The 22499-nt window shown below is 57.6% G+C and overlaps 1 protein-coding gene across 1 annotated transcript; it reads left to right on the top strand.

The window, feature by feature from the left end:
• Positions 1-5189: 5189 nt before the first annotated feature.
• Positions 5190-21862, top strand: OS9 (OS9 endoplasmic reticulum lectin). Its single transcript, XM_030554615.1, has 15 exons — positions 5190-5385; positions 10954-11130; positions 11784-11847; positions 12667-12743; positions 13126-13224; positions 13479-13680; positions 14013-14162; positions 14627-14721; positions 15270-15312; positions 15962-16050; positions 16334-16567; positions 17147-17351; positions 17950-18117; positions 19588-19700; positions 20433-21862. The coding sequence occupies exons 1-15, from the start codon at positions 5212-5214 to the stop codon at positions 20568-20570; spliced, it is 2028 nt and encodes a 675-aa protein (XP_030410475.1). The 5' UTR covers positions 5190-5211; the 3' UTR covers positions 20571-21862.
• The last annotated feature ends 637 nt before the right edge of the window (positions 21863-22499 follow it).

Genomic DNA, 22499 nt, shown 5'->3' with positions numbered 1-22499 from the left:
AGTGCTGCCTTCAGAGCTGGGCGGCTGGAGAGCGGTGGCTGCTGGCTGGGAGCCCAGTTCTGAAGGCAGAGCCGCAGCCAGCAGGAGTGCAGAAGGATGGCCTGGTATGGTATTGCCACCCTTACTTCTGCGCTGCCCTCAGTCAGCAGCTGCCACTCTCTGGCTGTCCAGCTCTGAAGGCAGCTCAGACGTAAGAGTGGCAATACTGCCACCCCCCTAAAATAACCTTGCCGTCCCTCTGCTTTTGGGTCAGGCCCCCCAATTTGAGAAATGCTGGTCTCCTCCTTGAAATCTGTAGCGTATAGGGTAAAAGTACACACAAGACCAGATTTCACAGTCCGGGACGCATTTTTTCATGGCCTTGAATTTGGTAGGCCCTAGCCGTAATGTATTACAATTTTTATAATACAATGGCGGGTGTCACCAGGTGACGCTGTTACAGTTTTCCATGTTCTCCTTCTTAGGCCGTGTCTACACTACAAAATTAAGTCGACCTAATTTAGTGCACGTCTATGCTTTGCTCCTTTTGTCAGCGATGAGTGTCCTCACCATGACCGCTTGTCTGATTGTCTGTGCCGTCCGTGTGGGGCATTGTGGGAAGACTCTGGAAAGCCAGTGGCGGTCGACATAAACAACGCCATGTCTACACTGACTCTGCATCAACCGACTCTGTGCCGCTTGGGGAGGGAGAGTTATTAAGTCAGCGCAGCTGGGCGGTGACGTTGGGGAAAGCGAAATGCAAGTGTAGACGCTTCCATAGCTAGGTGGATGTAAACTGCCTTGTGTCGCCCTGATGCTGTAGTGTAGCGCAGACCCTAGTGTGCGCGTTTAGTCTCTGAAGAAATGCTCTTGTTGCTGATTTGGGTTATAAAAGCTTTTGGGGACTGGATTCAATGGGAGTGTTTGTCCTCTGCCTTGGACTCAAACTGGAGTCAATTTCTGAGGCGAAGTAACTGTCACCTGGAAGGCTGAGATTCCTGGACACAGGAATCCTTGCCTGCTGTTTGCCCACCTCTGCTCCTGGACAGGTATATACAACGTAGGTAAACAAGATGCACTTAGAATAGGGCCAGACTCACTGATTTCTCCTCCAATGGGAAGATGACCTGCAAGGCCTTGACCATCCGCTACTGCTCTGCTCTGGGTTGACAGGTGGCATTGGAAAAAGAGGTAACAATCATTAATAATTTTATTGTATAAATAAATAAAACAGCCTAGAAACGCAACCTGAGACTAAGACATTGCCCAGTGCTCTGATGGCTATTGGCTACCCCAAAACTGGGAGCACCAGGGGCCAGCAATGGAGCTTTATTCCCCCGGGAAATTATCTTTCTGCAGCTGCCTCTGTAGGGGTCAGAGAGCATCGTAGGTGGTGTCACCTCGTCGGAGCATGAGCATTACTCCGGGGGGAGTTTTGTCAGACTGCTCTGAAAGAGCCGGGACCAACCATTCACTGGCATGAAGATTTGTACCTGCACGGCATGCTGTCTTGTGTCACACCACACTTCCGTATCAGACCATAAGGAGCTGGGTTTTGACAGGCTGTATGTGACAAAACACATCCTGGGCGAACCCCAGGGACACATCCCTGGGATGTTGTGTTATGAAGAGATGAGGAGATGCCATTCCCGGACGGGAGCCGGTGTTTCTGGTTTGACAAATACTTTACCTCCGTTTTTAATTTGTGATTTCCTTGGTAGTAAACCCACAACATGCGTGGAAAGAAGCCAATCTGTTGCAAATCTGGCTGGGCTATTTTCACAGCAATTATAGCAGAGTCATACCAGTATGTTAGGCCATGTTGAATGTAATCAGGTGATGGTCACTGGTTCCTAGGCAACCTCCAATCCAGTGATTAATTCATCTTTATCTGTCATAACGAGGACCAAAAAAGAGTTACCTTGTGTTGGGTGCAACACCTTCTGTGTTAGCAAATTATCACCTATAATTTTTAATAACTGGAATGACGTTTTATTACTGGCTGCATGATACCTCCAGGGTATGTCTCCTAAATCAAACTCCCCCATAGCAGCCCCACATCTGTCTGTAAGCAGGAACTCACTCTGTGGGAGTGCCCACTCAATCCTTAATCCCTCCTAACAGATTATAACCAATCCTGTGAAAGGTCTCCTCCACTTTCAGTAATGCCAATTACAGAAATACGCATTGACGAGAAAAACTATGAGAATTTCGACTTCCTCTTGTCACCTACCCTCCCAGGACTGGTTAATAAGCACAAGAAACGTTTCTTTTCTTGCCACATCAGTTCAATTTGTTCATGATGCCTTGAGTTTGAGTTTCGTACCTCATTTGCCTCCGGGGCAACCTCCACTTGTGCTGGTGGGTTAATGCCCTCCAAGATGCTCCAGCTAGTCTCTGCCCAAGTAGGTTAGTCCCCTACTTGGGACATGTGGGCCATCCCATTTGCAGATCTCTCTCTCCTGCTGAAATGTGGCCCAATGTTAAATAAAACCAAAACCATCAGCTTCATACCAGTCAGGCAGTCAACAGTTCCCATCCAGTATTTTCTGTCTTCTCTTGGTCAATGACTGGTTAGGATATCTGAGAAGATCAGTTGGCCATTCCTCTTCTTCTGCTTTGTTCCAGGATGCCTGAGGTCTTCTATAGTCTGTGTAGTTCCATGTGATGCCACGTCATTGGTTCCAATATGTAACATCATCGGGGGGGTTACCAGAGAATTTCCCAATCCGGTCTAATCTTGCGATTCCGTCTCATTTCTTCGCTCCAGGGAGACAGAACATCGTCCTACTGTCCTTGTGGCCTTTGCTGAGTTCTCTGTCCGCTCTTACTATGGAGCTGTTGCTGCTGATTGTTTGCATTCTGAGGATGGTTGGAGAATCTCTCGTGATGCTACTCACTACGTACTGCAAGGACAAACTATCAGGTATGTCCCCTGTAGCTTTCTGTTCCATTCCTCCAGAGATGGGTTCTTCTGTAGTTGACCTGCTGAGTATCTGAAAACGTCCTGATATTTTTAGCCTGTTTGAATCCCTCCTGCGTCTCTTTCCCCTCGTGGTCACAAATTGCCAATCCGCTTCTTTGGTTTCTACTCTTTCCAATTCTTACCTTTCCTTTTGTGGCCTTTGTGGCAGTGATTTAGTAACCTAGTTGTCTAAGAAGTCTCTGTTTTCTCGAATGCTGCACAATGTTGCAACTCCTGCTTCCTTCCACATCATACATCTTCTCCTCCAGTCTAGCCACCAGCTCGCATTTCATACCCCAGAAATCTATGCTGTCTTCCAGCAAAAGAAAAACACAGCACAACCAACCGTATCTGCTAACTAGTGTAGAATCATACCTAAAACTGGAACCACAGTCCCCCTCTAACCCCCGCCCAAAACTCATCCATTTGTCACTCCTGTTCATCTGGCAGACCTGAGTCTGAAACCTCCCCATCTCCCTTGAAAACAGGGATGGAATAACCACTCGGACACTTCAAACTCCGGTTCGGCTCAAAGCCCCACGGATTTCAGTGACAAAGCCCTCACTCAGACACTGATGGATCCGTCTCACCTGGCAGCTCAGGGATCCACTGCCAGCCCAGTCCCACCACCCTCCCAGAGAACAGCTGAAACAAACACAACAATCACCAAGTCCCTCTGCCTGCAAACAGAGGATCCACAGCTTCGCCCTCTCTGTCATTCCTCTTGCCCTACTAAAGGGTGTGTATTTGGGGGTGACAGGGGACCACTAATTTTTGCAAAGAAGCTTCATGCCAGGGAGTTCTATGTCTCAACTCTGTAGAAGAGTATAAAGGTTGCAGGGCTAAGTCACTCGGGGTGACCCGAGACACATTTTGTCACATGCAGCCAGGCAAAACCCAGCTCCTTCTTCAAGCCCTATGTGCAATAAGGAAGTGGGGTGGGGGCAAAATAGGGGGCAGCATATTGCTCAAGAACAAAGCTCCGGGTGCAGGGTGGCATGTCCCAGCTCCTTCAGAACCGTCCGGCAGTCACGGGGATGTGTCGCTTGGGTGACACAATGCTTATTTGGTCACGCATGGTCTGTCACAACTCAGCTCCTTATTGATTTAATCAACGAATTAGTTATTGCAATTTTGATCACATCCAAGCACATTCACTGGAGGAAATTTCTAAAAATTCTATCTTACATTGATGCATTTTAAAGTGAAATTGGTCACAATCAAGGAACTGGGGACAAGGAACCAATGGTAGGACTAGGGCTGGTCTACATTTAAAAATTAGCTCAACCTCGCTATGTTGCTCAGGGCTGTGAAAAACTGCATGTCCTGAGCACTGTTGTTAGGTTGACCTAACCGCCGGTGTAGGCGTGCCTAGATGAAGGGAAGAATTCTTCTGTTGACCTAGGTACTGTCTCTTGGAGAGGTGGATTAACTGCACGAACAGATGTAGGAAGCGTCTACACGTTGCTGTGCGGCTGTTGCGTGGACAACCCCTTGGGGTTGGTGACGGGAGGCTGCCGTATCCCATCATTGGGAGGATTCGCAGCGGGCTCCCAGCACATGTGGAGTTCTCAGAAGTGCCACATGGCTCAGATCTTGCCCCACCATGGCACCTGGGCTGCCCCCTTCGCCTGCCCCCTTGCATGGACTCCACCCCTTGCCCTCCATGTTGCCTTACGCCCCTCCCCATGGCTTGCCTCATCACCCACCCCCTGTCCATCACCTCCCACTGAGCCTGGGCCCCACAAACACCCATCGTGTGGCTCAGCCCCCCTGGGTGACCCTATGCAGCTTGGGCTCCTCACTCATGCCTCACCTGGCCCAGCCCCCACCCCACTGCCTGCCACATGGCCCAGGCCCTACTGAGGCCCTTTTGATCGTGTGACCTCAGTTTAACCAATCAGCTTGGCTCCTCCCCTTAGTAAGATACAATATTCTACAAGAATGTTGTTCTCTCTCTGGGCTGCTCTGGCCCTTTAAGAGCCCTGATGAACGTCATCAATCGAGGCGGTCCTCGCCTTCATGATTGGCTCCTGAGAGCGCTGACTCGGCCCAATCCGTCCTCGCCAGATGCCAGCCCCTTCCAATCCCCACTCCGGCTTCGCTCCCTAAGGGCCATCCCCCGCAGATTCACCAATGAGAAGCTAGCACTGCTGATTGGCATACAAAAGAGCCAATGGCTGGGCTCTCTGCGGAGTGCGGAAGGGCCCGAGCGAGGCGGCGTGGAGGAGGGCGGAAGCAGCGGTGAGGGCAGGTGGCTTGGGAAGATGGCGGAGGCGCGACGGGGCCGGGGGCTCCCGGGGCCGGGGCTGCTCCTGGTGCTGGCGCTGCTGGGGCCGGGGCGGCTGCTGCCCGGGGCCGCGGGGAGCCTGAACCTGCAGGAGCTCAACGAGCTCAAGTACGGGATCGAGATCGCCGCCGAGCCCGTGCTGGCCGGGCAGGTGCGTGCGGGGGGGGCCGGGCCGGTGCGGGGGGGGCAGCCGGGCGGGGCCGGGCCGGTGCGGGGGGGGACAGCCGGGGGGGGGCCGGGCCGGTGCGGGGGGGGCCAGCCGGGGGGGGCCGGGCCGGTGCGTGGGGGGCAACCGGGGGGGGCCGGGCCGGTGCGGGGGGGGGAGCAACCGGGCCGGTGCGGGGGGGGCAGCCGGGGGGGGGCCGGACCGGTGCGGGGGGGGGAGCAGTCGGGCCGGTGCGGGGGGGGCAGCGGGGGGGCCGGGCCGGTGCGGGGGGGCAGCTGGGGGGGCCGGGCAGGTACGTGTGAGGGGGTGGGAGGGCTGCCGGGGGGGGCTGGGCAGGTGCGTGGGGGGGCAGGTGCATGCAGAGGGACGGGGGGGAGGTGCATTTTGGGGGGCAGGGCGGGGGGAATGGACGGGATGGGTCAGGCCTAAGGGGTGGACGGAAGAGGTGGGGGGGCAGCAGGTGTATGCTGGGGGTGTGGACAGGTGTGTGTGGGGGGGCCAAGCAGGTGCGTGTGGGGGAGGCGGCTGAGGGTGGGGGGGCAGGTGCAAGGGGGTGATAGGCACGCGTAGGTGGGGTGAGGGAGAGGAGGTAAGAGGGGGCAGGGCAGGGGCGCTTGTATAGTGGGGGTGCTGAGAGCCATTGAACCAAACTAAACCCTGGACATAATAGAATCCACTTCAAGCTAAGGGGGGCGTCAGCCGTCCGTCCCCCCAGCTCCAGCACCGATGGGCTGGGGTGCCAGAGTGGGGGTTGAGAGCGTCTGGGCTGCGTTAGGCTGGGGGCGATGGTGCCCCACTGGATAGGTGGTCGGGAGACTAGCAAGGTTGGGTGTGTGGGGCCAAGTGGGAGCCGAACAGGCATGGGGGGGGGCCTGAGCCAGGGTACAAATTAGCTGGGGAATTGAGGGGGCCAGTGTGGACCCAAGGAGTTGAGGGGCCAGGTGGGGGCCAGCCTTTGTGTGGGGGTTGGGTTGGGGAATGAGCTGTTGGGGGTGAGGGAGAGTGGAGGGGGGGAGGCATGGCATAGGAGTTGGCATTGAGTGAATGTTGGGGTGTTAGGGAGTAAGACTGTGGTTTGAAGGGGGCTGGGGTGGGGTAGGTGGGTGAAGGGGCAGTGAGGAGTTGAGGGCGGGTGAGGGGTATACCTGGGCAGGAGGAGGCGGGCAGGCAGGAAGAAAAGAGAGCTGGAAAGCAGGGGCCAAGGGGCAGAGACATCCCAGGGAGTGGGAGGGTGATGGGGCTGAGTGGAGGGAGCAGAGGTGTTAGGGGAGGTGGGTTGGGTGAGGGCCTGGTTACCAAGCGATATGAAGTGCAGGTAAAGGGCCAGGCCCCTGCGGAACTCCCCATCAGCCCTCCCACCCCCCACCGTACCCCCAATTCTAGGCCACATCGGACCTGGTGCCCCTAGAAAACAAAGCCCTTTTATTCTGTTCCCAACTACCGGCCCCATCGTGGCGCAGGCTGAGGCACCCCCTCGCCCTTGCCCTGTGCAGACTCAGCAGCACTGGCAGGACACTGCCCCTGGCGCCTGTGTTTACTTCTGTGGCAGAGGTCGAACAGCTGCACCTGGGACTTCAACCATCTGGTGTCTCCCTTTTGCATGTGACGAAGGGGCGCCTGGGCGAAACCGGCCGACTTATGAGATGCGGTTTAACGCTATTGATCTCCCCTGTGCTTTGAAATGGCTATTTCTGGTGCGGCCGCATGCACCTGGCTCTGCTTTCTGGCTCCCTGCTTCTCGGAATCAGCGACGACTCTGGAAGGGTGGGGGAGAAGGGCAAAGACAGATGGAAATACCCTAAGAGCACTGTCGCTTTCTGACAGCAAAACACCACCTGATTCTTCATTCACAGTGCTGGCCCAGAGGGAGACTTGGGCTAAAAGCCTCTGTTTGGAAAATTTGCTTGTGTTTGCATCCTAAAAGCTTCCCCTCAGCTACTGAAGTGCAGGAAAGGAATCTTAATGGGTCACCCTGCACCTTATTTTGGGTAACTCGTGCTTTCTAAATACTAGAGCAACCTCATCTGTGCCTTGCTGCTTTGCTTTGTCATAAATTCGAAGACGAGCCCTGTGACCCTGGGTAAAACTATTTTGGTAAAGAAGAAATTGCTACCCGTAACCAATGTAGTTATGCCAGAATAAAATCTGTAAAAGCAGCAAAGAATATTCACCTAGGAAAGCTCATGCTCCAAAACGTCTGTTAGTCTATAAGGTGCCACAGGACTCTCTGCTGCTTTTACAGATCCGGACTAACACGGCTCCCCCTCTGATATAGAATAAAATCTGTTCGTAGGGCACGGGCCTCATTCCTTTGTGCTTTGTTCCCCAGTACTCCGGTTCTCTCGCTGTTTGTCTCCCCAAAGTAGAATCATAGAATATCAGGGCTGGAAGGGACCTCAGGAGGTATCTAGTTCAACCCCCTGCTCAAAGCAGGACCAACCCCAGCTAAATCATCCCAGCCAGGGCTTTGTCAAGCCTGACCTTAAACACCTCTTAAGGAAGGAGATTCCACCACCTCCCTAGGTAACCCATTCCAGTGCTTCACCACCCTCCTAGTGAAATAGTGTTTCCTAATATCCAGCCTAGACCTCCCCCACTGCAATTTGACCTTTGCTTCTTGTTCTGTTACCTGCCACCACTGAGAACAGCCGAGCTCCATCCTCTTTGGAACCCCCCTTCAGGTAGTTGAAGGCTGCTATCAAATCCCCCTTCACTCTTCTCTTCTGCAGACTAAATAACCCCAGTTCCCTCAGCTTCTCCTCGTAAATCATGTGCTCCAGCCCCCTGATCATTTTTGTTGCCCTCCGCTGGACTCTCTCCAATTTGTCCACATCCCTTCTGTAGCTGGGGGCCCAAAACTGGACACGATACTCCAGGTGTGGCCTCTCCAGTGCTGAATAGAGGGGAATAATCACTTCCCTCGATCTGCTGGCAATGGTCCTACTAATACAACCCAATATGCCATTAGCCTTCTTGGCAACAAGGGCCCACTGCTGACTAAAAGCCAGCTTCTCGTCCAGTGTTATCCCCAGGGCCTTTCCTGCCGAACTGCTGCTTAGCCAGTCGGTCCCCAGCCTGTAGCGGTGCCTGGGATTCTTCCTGCCTAAGTGCAGGACTCTGCATTTGTCGTCGTTGAACCTCCTCCGATTTTTTTTGGCCCAATCCTCCAATTTGTCTTGGTCCCTGTGGACCCTATCCCTGCCCTCCAGCATATCTACCTCTCCCACGAGACTGCGGCGTGCCATGTGTTGCACAGCGGGGCTGCGATCTTGGCTGAGGTCTGTGGATGCTACCGGCCTATGAATAATAGAGCCCCCTGCGTTTTGGTGCCTGAAGATTTATTTCCATTGGGGCAGCGCTCGCGAGAGGTAAATGCATCTGGAGGTGGCACAGCTCCTGCCCTGAAACGTGGGAGCAGAGTCAGACAGAGGCTGGGGAAAGGTGGGGGCGCGGGGGGGGTGATGACTGATGTGGGTTGATAATTCCACGGCAGGCTGGATAATTTGGCAGACGTTGGACTGGGAGTGTGTTCCTAGACACCTGCCTGTCGTGTACTAGCGCTTCCTTGTTACTCTCGTTTACCACAGGCCCTTCCCTTCCTGTGGCTTGATTTGGTTCTTTCTCCGAGGTTGAGCTGTTTCTCCTACGCTTCCGTGGTTGCATGGAAACCAAACTTCCCTTTACTCAAAGCAGAAGCGGATCTTTGGGCTGCTGGGCGCTGTGGGGTCTAGGGTCCTAGTGCCCTGCGATGCAGACAGATGCACTGGCTGAGGGGTCGGCACTGGGGTGTGTGTGTGTGTGGGTGGGTGGGTTTTGAAGTGCTTTAGAATCCTGCCGGAGGCTGCCCAAGGTAGCAGCCCTGAGACATGGTGCGGGGGGTGAGGAAGGGGTTTCTGGTTCAGATCCTTTACTCTGGGAGCTGACCCCTGAGCAAAGGGGGCCTTAGCAAGGCTTGTGGCGGTGTCCTGAGGTCAGGCGCTTTGGGGTTACAGGGGCTGTTGCTCTCAAACGACTCCCAGTCCCCTCTGGCTGATATGCAAGAGGGGGCCAGTTTCCTCTAGGTGCCAGGCAGCCCATTTGGGCTCGTTACCGTTTATGCTCGTGAGCGCAGCCTGCTCCCTGGGCATGGGGCTGCGTGGTGCTGGGGCTGTGCAGAGCTGCTCCCCTGACACCCAATCATCAAAAAAAAACCCTCTCTCATTTCAAAGGCCTTGTTTCCAGGCCCGCTGTGCTGCCAGTGACCCGGCAGAGCAGCAGCTCTGGGTCGGGAAGGGTTCAAATAGGAGGCTGGCAGAGTCAGAATAACCCAAAAACCGTCCCAAAGTCTCAAGAAAACCCCTGCCCCTGAGGTGGCCAAGCCTGAGGCTAACGGAGGACGCCTCGTGTTTGGGTTTAAGGATCTCCCTGGCTGGGCACCGACTTCCCCCCTCCTGTGTCCAGGAGTGTCCTAAAGGGGAGATGGGAGTTGCATTTACAGCTGCTCCTGGGGCATGATGCTCCTGCCAGCGCCACCTGGGCACTGCCCGTTTTCACAGTAACCTGCGCTGTTTGCACGCTGTTCTGAGCCCCCACTCACCTCCGCTGCCTGCCAGACTCTTTCCTGTTCTGATCAAGGACAGCCCCTTTGCAGGGGGGCAGTGAGCAAGTTACAAATCCACCGATGGGCTCCGCCACAGCCTAAAACTCACAGCATCAGACACACCTAGGGTGTCCTGCGTGGATAGCCAGGCTAGAGACACTGCTACAAGCAGGTCATTTTCTGAATGGGTACGTTGGCGCTGATGGTCCCATGCGTCCCCTGGCACTGACGAACAGGGGTTGGCTGAACTGGAATGGGGCCGGGGTTTCAAAGGAATCTGGGTCTGTACTTATGAGGGTCCTGCCAGAAATAATATCCACCTCTTACCTAGCGCCGTTCAGTGGTCAACCTCAAAATGGCTTACAAAGGTCAGTGTTAACTAGCCTGGTTTTACAGATGGGGAAACTGAGGCACGGAGCGGGGACATGACTTGCCCAGCAGGTCGCTGACAGAGCTGGGACTAGAACCTGGGTCTTTTGAGTCCCAGTTCGGTGCTCTACCCACTAGGCAGCACTGACTCTCACAACTGACATTCTCAGGCGTAGAGTTGCACTGGTTTAACGAAAGCCACCTCGTCAAAGCAGGGTAGCGAAATTGGTGCCGAGTCCCTCGTGACTGCTCCGCTTTCAATTTCAGAGTGGCCGGTCCTGCCACTGACTCAGAGGCCTCTGTTAGGTCTCCTCTTTGGGCCTGAATTCCCCCCTCTGCAAAATGGGGGTTGTGCTGCCCACGCTGTGGGAGGGTTAATGAAATCGTGGTATGGCAGGAACCAGAGAAAGGCAGAGCATCTAGCTACCAGATGCTCCTTTTTGCTCCATGAGACCTCTGCCAAGATTAGCAGCCCGGGATTGCCCACTGCAGGCATCCTGCCCTCAGTAGCACTCGGTCATCGGGCTGGCAGCACCTGCGTGGCGAGCTGCCGTTCGCGCGGGCCCTGTTCTCCTTCGCTGACTTTGCCACCTGCGCTTTCCTAGAGCAAGCCAGAGGACGTGGTGATCGTCTCGTCCAAGTACAAGCAGAAATATGAGTGCCGCCTGCCCTCTGCCGCCGTGAGGATCCACCAGGACGCCGAGGAGCAGCCACAGAGTTACCGCGGGCTGGGGATCTCGGATCTGCTGAGGCCGATGGAGGCTGCTCCCTGCCTCGTAAAGGTGAGCCTGCCACCGCGCGCGCTGGGGGATGGGACTGAAGGATGCAGGGGGCCGAGGGGCTGTGGCACCCACAAGCCCTGCCCACCCTTTCCCAGCCCCCCTCCATTGCAGCCATTAACGAGGCTGAGGGACTTGCTTCCGTCTTGGCCTCCTGTCCTGAAGGGGCTGATGTTCAGGGGTTCCTCCACGGGGGTGCCACAGCTGTCTCCCCACTTCCCTGCTGAGCTCTCAGTCCGGAGCACCTGATCCCAGCAAGCCAGTAACATGTTCTCACACTGAGGCAGGCAACCTGACTGGCCCAGCAACGGCCAGCGTCAGCTCTCCCCCGGGGGCCTGGCCATTGGTGTGAGAGCTTCCTGCAGAATGCAAGCGGTCGGGAGATCCTGGACGGAGCAAGGGAAGGCCCAGGGGTTTGTATCTCCAGGATGTAGCTTTAACTGCTCGTCGGACGGAGCCACCGCTGGCTTTGCCCTCCCTCATGGGCGCGGCCTGAAGCGAGACCCGGACTGGAGGACAGCTGGGGTGATCTCCGGGCTCCACGGCTGGGGCTGTGGCCGACAGCAGGTTTAGGGGGTGTGTGTGAAGATTTTGGGGTGCAGGGTTGGTCTTGGCCTTCGTTGACCTTAAAGCCGTTGCTGCTGCCTTGTTCCCAGACCAAGGACTGGTGGACGTACGAGTTCTGCTACGGGAAACACATCCAGCAGTACCACGTCGAAGGTAATCCTCGCCTTGCCACGTCCACTGGCTGTTTGCTGGGGCCCGGCGGGAGGGGTGCGTGCGGGCGGATTAGACAGGCCCGAGGACATGTCCAGCTGACTGGCCTGGGCTCGCTCAGTGACTTTGGCTGGGAGCTGGGAAAGCTGCCCAGTTTCAAGGCTCAGGCTTTGAAAGAACCTGGTGTCAGCCCCAGCTGTGCCCCGGCCGGTGGTGCCATGTGAAGGGCAAAGGGGCTGTGGCTACTTTGCTGTGATCACTTTCATTAGATCCCCTCCCACCCCTGTGGCATCCTGTATCCAATCCCCCCTCTTGTCTCCCTGTCCCTGTTGTGGGCTCACTGCACCGCCGACGCCCGTCCCGCGAGCTGCAGGAGGGGTGGCCCCCTAGGGTCTTCTCTGGGTGGAAACTGAGACACCCAGCGCAGCTGCCGAGCATCTCTGCGCGGGGTGCTCGGGGTGGGGACGCTCGAGGTTTGATCTCGGGGAGGTGCCAGTAGCAAAAGGGGTTTTACCCCCCAAAGACTGAGCCAGCATCCATCCCTTTCCCCGAACCTGAGCTGGGCCAGGATACTGCGTCAGGGCGAGCTATTTACACGGCTCCTGATACCCTGTCTCCGGTGGGTCTGTCCTTGCACTGAGGCAGGTGACGCTGTCGTCCCCACGGTCTCGCGGGAAGTCTGGGACAGAGCAGTGTCCCGAGTCCCAGGCGAGTGCTGGAACCACTGGCCACCCTTCCTGGCGGGTGTGTCTGCACGCCGGGATACCCAGCGGTTTAGCACACTCCAACACGGGTCACTCTGTGTTGCTATTTGTTTCTCAGAGTCAGAGATTAAAGGAGACATCCTGTACCTCGGGTATTATCAGTCGGCGTTCGACTGGGACAATGAGACAGCAAAGGTTGGTGCCTCTTGGGCCTCCTGTGTCGTGCTGAAGTGGAAACCCTGGTGCTGTAGGTTCAGGAGAAGGGAGGTGGGCTCGGCTGGGAGTTTGGCTAGCGCTGGCTCAGCAGACAGGCTAAGCAGTTCAACCCCAAGTCCTTGCAAGCTCCCCCTCCTAACAGTGGGCCCTGCTGGGCAGAGCAAGGGACTGACTCACTGTGTGACCTGGGAAGTAACTTGAGCTGCCTCAGTTTCCCCATCTGTAAAATGGGCTGACGATCTCCCAGGAGGCCGAGTGGCTTGGTGTGCGGGGTGCTTTGAGATCCTTGGGGACAGCTCCTTGCCCAGCTCAGCGTGGACAGTGAAGCTTTAATGCCCTCATCCAAAATTCACCTTCCCAGGCTTCGAAACAACACAGGCTCAAACGCTACCACAGCCAGGCCTACGGCAATGGCTCCAGGTGTGACCTGAGCGGGCAGCCCAGAGAGACTGAAGTCAGGGTAAGTCGGGGGGAGGGGGTGTTAAGTCTCTGGAGTTGGGGTGAGCTGGGGAGACTCCCTGAAGACAGGGGGCAGGACAGCCGCTCTCTGGCCTGGGTTATCTGCTGTTTAAAATGCCAGCAGTGACTAGGGGAGGCTTCCGTGGGGGGGTGGGGAAGGGGAGGAGGCGGACGAGCCCCTCGGGCGCGGCAGGGTGCCTGGCAGGACTTGCTGTGAGCCCCAGGGCACCTTAACCCTGTTCCCCTCGGCGGCAGTTCCTGTGTGAAGAGGGCTCTGGGGATTACATCGCCCGGGTGGACGAGCCGCAGTCCTGCTCCTACGTCCTGACCATCCACACGACCCGCATCTGCCACCACCCCTTCCTGCGCCCGCCCTCCATGGCCACCCCCCAGGCCATCCGCTGCCACCCAGCCCTGAGCCCGGCCCAGTACGTGGACTACGTCCAAGCCCAAGTGTGTGAGTATCTGGGCCGGGGACCGGGGGCTGAGGAACTCGGGTCTAAATCCGAGCCCCTCCGAGGGCCTTCAACAGCAGCTCGTGGCAGGGCTTGTCCCAGGCCAGCAGATCCCAGCTGTCTGTAGGGCGGGTTCTCCGGCTGTTCCTCCCCTTCCCCTCTGGGGTGGGCGGGTTCTCGGGCTGCCCCCCATCTCCTCCCTGCCCGCAGGGTGGGCGGGTTCTTGGGCTGCTCCTCCCTCCTGGGGTGGGTGGGTTGTCGGGCTGCCCTGCCCCATCCGGGGTGGGCAGGGCCTCTGTGGTGACTCAAATTCCATCTACGGGGGCCAATGCAGTCGACACCAAGCGCAGGGTGGAAGAGATCTCCGAGGAGCTGAAGACCCTGGACACGAGGCTGTGGAACCAGCGAGATCCCAACCCTGCCACCCAGCGCCCGGAAGGTGTGGACCCAGCCCACCCCCTCCACAAGGAGCAGGAAGCGGACGGTATGGCAGCTTCTTCCCGCTGATCTCTGGGTGCTCGTGAGCCCTGTGGGCAGCCCTGTCCTCTGCCCAGGCTCAGGGATCTCTGCTGGGATGTCCTGCTGCGATGGGCTGTGCGCCAGGCGGGGGCCCCCTCACACCCTATGGACGTCAGGGAGGCGCGTGAGGATCTGGTAGTGCCCCAGTGCCAGCGCTCAGGCAGCTTGCTGGGCGTGGGTGGGGCCGCTTGGCTTGAGCCTTCCCCTCCGCATTCAGGAGCTGCTGCGTTGAGCATTGACGAGGTGTCAGGGACACTGCGGGTGAGCGAAACTGCTGGGTGGGCCGGGGCGAGATCCTGCTTCCCAGATGGAGAGCGCCTGGCTGCCTAGGACTGGAGTAGGCTGGCAGGATTGTGCATGTGTGAAGCTTACTGAAGGGCCTCAGGTCTTTTGCAGTGCGGATGACATTTTCTCCTTGCTTTGTGCCAGCCGCTCCTGGGGAAACCCCCAGACCTGGCCCAGGGGATGACACCGACTTCGGGGATAGAGCACTCGGAGCGGGCGGGCTGCCGGACCCCACCAAGGTAACGGCTCTGTCCTGCTTCCCCCCCGCACATGGTCTCTCTTCCGGCTTTGCTGGCTCGCTGTGATCTGAGCCAGGAAGCTGGCGCAGCCGTGCCAGGCACCACTCCCCCTGCTCTCACCCTGGGGTGGGGCATGGGGTCAGTGATAACTGTCGAGGTTCAGTGCTGGGCGGAGGACAGCAGCTCCCCCCTCACTCCGCCGACGCAGAGCCCCCACTAACTCCTGTAGTGATCCTTGGTCTGCCACCACGTGGGCAGCATGTCGATTGTCTCCCTTCTGTCCCAGCCAGACTTTCTCCTGCAGGACCCTGGAGGGGGCTGCTGCCGAGTCCCGCGGCTTGGGAGCAGTTTGCCCTGTTGCATCTGTCTGGGTAGGACAAGGCTAAACAGCAGTGGCTTTGTGGTTGGCAAATCAGGAGCCCGGCTCCCTGGTGCTGTAGCTGGTGCAGTTATGGCTGAGTAATTTCTCCCCCTGCCCCTGTTCCTGGGGGACCTGCGTCTGGAGCCCCCCGTGTTCCTCTAAACTCCTGGTGTTGTTCCCACTGCAGGAGGACGAGGCGGTTGTGAAGCCGGCAGATGATCACCTGGCTGGTGAGTGTCTAATAGAATCCTGGGGCAAATCTCTCTGGGCCATAACTACACAGGGCGGGTTGTGGGGTGTCCTGTTGTGGGGGGGGAGCCCGTCCAGTGTCGGGGAGTAAATTTGACAATAGCAAGACAAAGATCATCTAGTGAATGTTACTGTGATTTGCAATCCTGATCTCGGATGTTTTGCTCAAACCAATGGCCTTGAAGCCACCAGTCCGTTTTATGGCCCTAGTAAAACACAGGGGGACGTCTGCCAGGAGGCTGGAGCCAGTGCGTCAGCTCTCCGAGTGATCGGACGAACCTTCGCTGGTAGACAGTGCCTGATGCTCTGGGACGTTGGGGGTTAAAGTCTCTGCCTGGTTCTCCTTCAGAAGAAGGAGGGATAGCTCCGTGGTTTGACCATTGGCCTGCTAAACCCAGGGTTGTGAGTTCAATCTTTGAGTGGGCCATTTGGGGATCTGGGGCAAAAATCAGTCTGGAGATTGGTCCTGCTTTGAGCAGAGGATTGGACTAGATACCTCCTGAGGTCCCTTCCAACCCTGATATTCTATGAACTGCCTTGGCAAAGGGGCAGGATCTGCCTGTGCCGGGAGGGAAACGGTTCTTTCCAGCACAGAGCCTCAGATGTTCTTGTTTCTCTGGCATCTTTCAGATTTCCAGCAAAAAATCCACTTCAAAGTGATCCGGAGCCCAGGGGATCTAGTCCAATTTATCGAGGCGCTGAAGGAAAGCACCAAGAAGGTATGTGGGGGCCTGGCATAGTGTTCTCCATCTAGCACTGAGTTTGATTCCCTCTATTAATGTGAGCTGGTCCAGGCCTTTTTCTGTGCCTTAATTTCCCCCTCTGGGATGCCAACCCTCCCTGACTACACAGACCAGCTCTGAGATAGATTCATGTTCGTTCCCTCTGAAGCACCTGGCGTTGGCCGCTGTCAGAAGACAGGATACAGGGCTAGAGGGACCTTTGGTCTGACCTCATGTGGCTGTTGGGTGGGGAGTGTCTACAAATCCTGTTTCCCCTCAGGGGAAAGAGAAGGTGAGTGAGTCGGAGAAGAGCCAGGAGGCCCCGAGGGCCGAGGAGGCGCCGGCCGCCGGGAACGAGCGCCCAGAGGAGGAGGACGAGGAGGACGAGGACGACCTCCTGGGGAAGTTTGAGGAGGAGCTGGAGGACATCCTGCTGCCCAGCTCGGAGCGGGCCAAGCTGAAGGAGGAGGTGAAAACGGAAATGGAGAAGCAGTTCGACAACATCATTGACGAGGTGAGGCTGAGGGAGTGGCCTCTGCCCACCCCCCATCCAGTGTCTGGTGCCAGGGTGTCATCTCTTGCCAGCCCCATCTCCTCTCTGCCTTCCCTGGGGCACAGCCAGATCCCGATGGGCACAGACCCTCACTGCCATCGGGCTGGTTGCTGGAGCATGGGCAGCGCCCCTTCCCCACAGTGCGGGGGGACCTATGTGTCGGCTGCCCGTCCTGAGGGCATCAGGAAGCGTTCATGGCCCGCGGGCACGTGGATATTCCTGCCAATGCTGTGCTCCCAGTGGCCTCTCCCTGCCCCTTCCTTTGGCACCATTACTTGTAACCATGACACTGGTGGGGTCATTGGGGAGCGATCCCCAAACCTCTGCCTTTAACTGCTTGGACTCAGGGATCAGGTTTGGAGGCTGTATTGTGTGTAGCCACTAGGGGGCGATGGAGCCACACCGGTAGGGTACTCCCCAGCCGCTGTGCCCCAGGACAGGGGGCAGGGTGCCCTGGCTGTTGGGCTGGCATCGGCGGGGTCAGATCGCTGCTCTGTGGCCCGACCTGGCCTTCGGGAGGTAACGGTTCCCGCCCCCCAGGTGGAGGATGAGCTGGAGACGGAGGGCCTGAAGGGCGAGTTTGATCGGAACCACGCCTCCAAGTCGCTGGCCTCCACCCTCAACAAACTGATGGACAAGCTGGATGGCGGCAAAGCGACCGAGAAAGGGCGGGAGGAGGAGGAAGAGGAGGGCGAGGGAGACTCGGCCAGGAGCAGCGCGAATCACTTGGATAAGCAAGCAGCTGGTATGCACCGGTTCCCTGGGCTGCTCTGCCCATGTCATCTTCAAGGGGGTGTGATGGCATGCACTTAAAGGTGTCCTGTCTGGAAATCAGGGCTGCTCAGAGCTCTCTTCTTCCCCCCTGGCCTCCGGAGCTGAGCTTGGGGATCACTCCCCCCCTGTGCAGCAGGAAGTTGCCCCTTGTAGATCTCCTATGGGAGAGGTGGGGCTGGTGTCCGGGCTGGGGCAGCAGTGGGGCTGAACCCTGTACAATGCCTGGAGCAGAGGGGTTGGGATTGCTGCTTCTCTCACATCGCCACCCCGAACACGGTGCCTAGAGGGGCACTACTGGCCTGGGGAAGCACTTTCTGAAGGCTTCTTGGGGCTGCATAACCCCAGTGAGAATCCCAGAGGGAGTTGCCCAAACGGGTGGGAGCCCAGGCGGCTTGGCAAAGTGGGGCCGTAACTGTCGGCATTTGCCCTCAGCGGCCTGGCCTCTGCACTTAGACATCCGTGAGCAATGACAGGTTTGGCCATAGTGCCCAAAGCACACAGAGCCGCCTGCCCCCCCCGCGGTGCCACCCCTGGGCACTGAAGCCCCTCTCTGTAACCTTCTGTCTCAGAGGCCGACTCGGACGGGCGTGTGAAGGTCAGGGTCACTAGGATAAAGCCAGGCAGCCCCCTGCAGAAGGAGCTGAGGGTGAGAGAGATGAGCAGCGAGAACCCACAGCTACGACACATTGAGAATGTGGTTAAGGACCTGCTGGAGAGAGAGGGCCTGAAAGCAGAAGGTAATGCTGGCCAGGGGGAAGGGTACGGGGGGGGCTGAGGTCGGAACTCCCGAGGGCAGGGACCAGACCCTACTGATGGAGAGGAAGGGGCTGCCTTGGGGTTACTGAGGGAATCTGAATAAATCCAGGGGAGTGAGGGGCTCTTCTGCTAACTGTAGGGCCCTCAAGAGGTCATCTAGAGTCCAGCCTCGGGCACTGAGACAGGACCAAGTAAACCCGTGACCATCCCAGCCAGGGCTTTGTCCAACCTGGTCTTAAAACCCTCCAAGGATGGGATTCCACAGCCTCCCTTGAAAGCCTGTTCTGGAGCCGAGCTCCCCTTAGAGTTTGACATTGGACCGAAATCTCCCTCGGTGCAGGTCAAACCCGTTGCCTCTTGTCCCACCTTCCATGGATTTGGAAAAGGCGCGATGGGTCCTCTCGATAAGTCCTCGGATACGCTAAGGGCTGTTGTCCGGGCCTCTCTCAGCCGGTCTTAATTCAAGACCAAATGTGCCCAGTTTTGAAACCTGTTCTCACAGGTCAGGTTTTCTAAACCTTTTATCGCTCTCCTCTGGACTCTCTCCAATTTGTGCCCCCTTATGTGTGACACCCCAGCCTGGGTGCAGTGCTCCGGCTGAGGCCTCACCAGCGCCACACAGAGCGGGACAACACCCTCCCCCTCCCCCCCCGGTGCATTACACATGATGCTCCTGTTAATACACCCCGGAATATTATCCTTTTTTACAGCTACCTCATGTTATTGACTCATGCTGAGCTTGTGAGCCGCTGTAACCCCCAGATCCTTTTCAGCAGGATGACCGCCTAGCCCGGGGGTGGCCAGTCTGAGCCTGAGAAGGAGCCAGAATTTACCAATGTACATGGCCAAACAGCCACAGTAATACGTCAGCAGCTCCCCACCAGCACCCCTCCCAGCCCCACTGATCAGCACCGGCCCCTCTCTCCCCGCACCTCCCGATCAGCTGGTTCCTGAGGTGCAGGAGGCTCTGGGATGGAGCGGGGAGCGAGGGCATGGCAGACTCAGGGAAGGGGGCGGGAAGGGGTGCAGTGATTGTTTGGGTGTATCGCAGCAGTGTTAATTGCCATTTCCATCCCCTTATTCACGTGACGCTGTAGCTTCACTTCCTTCATTTGATGGATCATATAATAGCACATTCGCATTAGAATGACAACGGTGGGGGCCTGGATTCCCATCAGGATTATGCTTAAGGTGCGGACCACTGGATGTAAAGTCGCATCCTCTGGGATCGCCCACCAGGGGGTTTCCCATCTCTGGAGAAACTTCCCCTCCTCGTGCGGCAGCAGCTGGGTGGACAGAAGCATTGTCCCCGCCGTGTCTACACTGGGGGCTAGGCTGGCATAGCTGCGGTGCTCAGGGGGGTGGGGGTTTCACACCCCTGAGCACTGGAGGTGTTGAGTCGAACTTTGAGCCTACACCAGGGCTAACACTCATAGCGCTTTGATCGACAGGTAAAATCGAGATCAAAATCGTGACGACGGGGGGCTTCGGGGATGAGGATGACACCCATTGGCTGTCAGACGAGGACACCAAGAACCTCAAAGACATTTTCTTCAATATCCTGGTGAAAGCAAGTTTAATACTACATGGGGCGGGGCCTTAGCTTGCCTCTTCCATCCAAACATTCTGCGGCCACTAATGGACTAATCCCCACACAAGGCAGCTCAGAGGGAGGGGGGAACTGAGTCACAGAAGGGAAGTGACTTTCCCCAGGGCATCCAGTGAGTGGGTGGCAGAGCTGGGGATGGAACCCAGGAGTCCTGACGTTGCTGTTTGTTCACCTACACAGCCTTCCTGCTTCACAACAGCTAGATGTCCCAGAAATGCAGCCACCTCTGGGGAGGAGGGCATGAGTCAGCTACACAGCTGTATTTGGGGACGTGAGCAGGAGCTAGGATCCCCATACAGACCAAACAGGTCCCCTCTGCCCCCAAAGTCTTGATCCCCAGACACCATGGCCAATCTACCATGAGGGAGGAAGGGCTGAGTCTCCTTGCTCCAGGTTCCGGCTAGTGTGACCAGGGAGCCTGACCCTAGATACTCCTGACCCCCAGCAGCCGATGATCCCAGCTTTACCCTTGCTGCTGGGGATCTAGTCAGCATCGACAGTTCTCTTCCTGGAGCCAAGCCTTACAGGGCAGTGCCCTCCTCCCCTGGGCTAGGGCGGGAGGCGACTGGGGCCTGGAGCAGAGCTCCCTGCTGGGGGGAAGGTCGGCCTGCCCTGACTTTCGCCCCAGCTGCTGATGTGGGATCTCCACCCAGTGCCTCCATGGGCCCCTGCTCTCTACCTCTCCAGATCCAGGGCACGGAGGAAGCTCACAAGGAGCGGAGGCGGCAGCAGGAGCTGGAGGACAACTACCGCTTTGTGTGGGGACAGCGGCAGGAGGAGGCGCCAGCGGCCGGCGGCACCGACTCGGAGGAGCTGGATTTCTGAGCAGGCGCCAGATGACACCCCCCTCCACCCCCGAATGTCCCCTTGACTCGTCTAGTTGTGACCAGACCGCAAGTGGGAAAAATCAGGTTGGGGGGTGAGGGGTAATAGACACCTCTATAATACAAAGCCCCAAATACTGGCACTGGCCCTATAAAATCGGGACATCGGGTCACCCTATTGACTAGTAACCCAGGCACCATGGCTTCTCTCCAGAGGATGCCTGGCAGGGCCTGGCACCCACCAGCACTTTGGGGTGGGGGGCATCTATCGCTCTTGTCCCCCCAGCCAGCCAGGGGGCCAGTGTCTGGGATGTCTCCTGTTAGGAGGATGGAGAGGGACTGGCTGATTTCCATGGTAACTGACGGTGGGAACATCCTCTGATCCCTCAAGGAAGGGTGGGCGTGGGCTGCACCTGTGCCCGTTTGACCCGTCTAGCACACGCTAGCGGGTTCCTTGCACCAACCTGCCTCCCCATGAGAATAATGGTGTCTCCCCACCCGTGGGGGCTCTGCCGGCTGGCAACTCCCCGAGGAGCAGGGGCTGTCGGGCCTCCACATTTCATAGAGCTGGACTCCCCGGGTGAAGCTCTGCCCAGCGGAGAGATCAGGTGGCAGGGACAGGCTGCTGGGTGCCGCCTGCAGTCCGGACAGACAAGAGGTCAGGCTGGGCACGGGGATCTCCCCTGTATGTCTGCGGTGCCTGGGAAAAGGGAAGGTGGAGCTAGAGCCCTGGCATTTCGTGAGCCAGGCACATGGAGAAATGCCCTTCGGTGCCTGCAGCTGCTGCCAGGTTTGGGTCTAGAGCTGGGGGGCGGGGTCTGGAGCCTGGTTAGCTCCTCCCACCCCACTGCTAAACCTGGCAGGAGCTGTGCTGCAGCTGGGCCCCATGGCCTGTGGCCTCCCCAGGGCCAGTGCTCAACTGGAGCAGGGGAGGTGGCTTAGGTCATTTGCATAAGTTGTTACCCAGCATGCTCTCCTTGCCCTGCCCAGCCTGGGCTCCAGACACAGCTGCGGGCATCAGAGCGTCACCCTGCGCAGGAGCTGGGTGAGAGCAGGAGCACAGAGGGTTAGCGAGACCTCACCCTGGGCCTCTCTCTGCCTGTGGCAGCCTCTGAGCCCATCCACCCTCTCTCCTAACGAAACAATTCACTTTCTCTCACAAGCGGCGGGAAGAAAAGGTCCCCCCAGCCCCTGCCGGCTCTGGGAGGGGCTGGGGGGACCCCCCTTCCCAAGGGAAAGGTTGGAAAACCATCCACAACTCAATTTGTATCAATAAACCAGGCTCGACTAGTCCGCTCCGTGTCTAATTCCTCACGGCGGAGCGGGGCCCTGAGCTGCCCCTCGGAGTGGCGCACGTTCCTTCCGGGCTGCCAGGCCTCGCACCATCTGGAAACGAGCATTTCCTGCTGCATCACACTGGCTCCTGGCGAGCAACCCTGGTTTCGTGTCCCCCCTCCCCCCCTTTGGACCTCACCTGGGGTCAGTGACACCAGGGAGGCCCCCAGGTCCCTGCTTGCAGCTCATTCAGCTAAGGCCGGCTGGGATGCAGCCTGCTTTCATGGCTGAAATCCCCACAGATCTGCTCAGGTCCAGGATAACCACATGTTCCTCACTGGCTCCCTAACTGTCCTGGTCTCATGTGAGACACATTCTTGGCTCCAGGGCCCTCGCTGGCATCTCCCAGCTGCCCAGAGGCCTTTAATGTAACTTCCCGGCCTCTGGGCAAATGAATCCACAGCAGCTTGTTGCTGGGGTCTGTGCCCTGGCGTTTCCCTTTGCACGGGCACCACGGGGTGCGGCTGCCAGTTGCCTGAGGGTTCCAGCCTTGCTTTGCCCAGGCGAAGAAGTCACCCACTCCAGGTGTGCGCGCAATGCTACAGTCTGGCAACAGGTGGCAGCACCTGTCTGAGTTGTGGCAGTGCCACCTTTA

Source organism: Gopherus evgoodei, chromosome 3 (assembly GCF_007399415.2).
Source record: "Gopherus evgoodei ecotype Sinaloan lineage chromosome 3, rGopEvg1_v1.p, whole genome shotgun sequence".
NCBI classification, from domain to species: domain Eukaryota; kingdom Metazoa; phylum Chordata; order Testudines; family Testudinidae; genus Gopherus; species Gopherus evgoodei.
The sequence above is the reverse complement of the archived record's forward strand: the minus strand, read 5'-3'. Positions and strand labels throughout refer to the sequence as shown.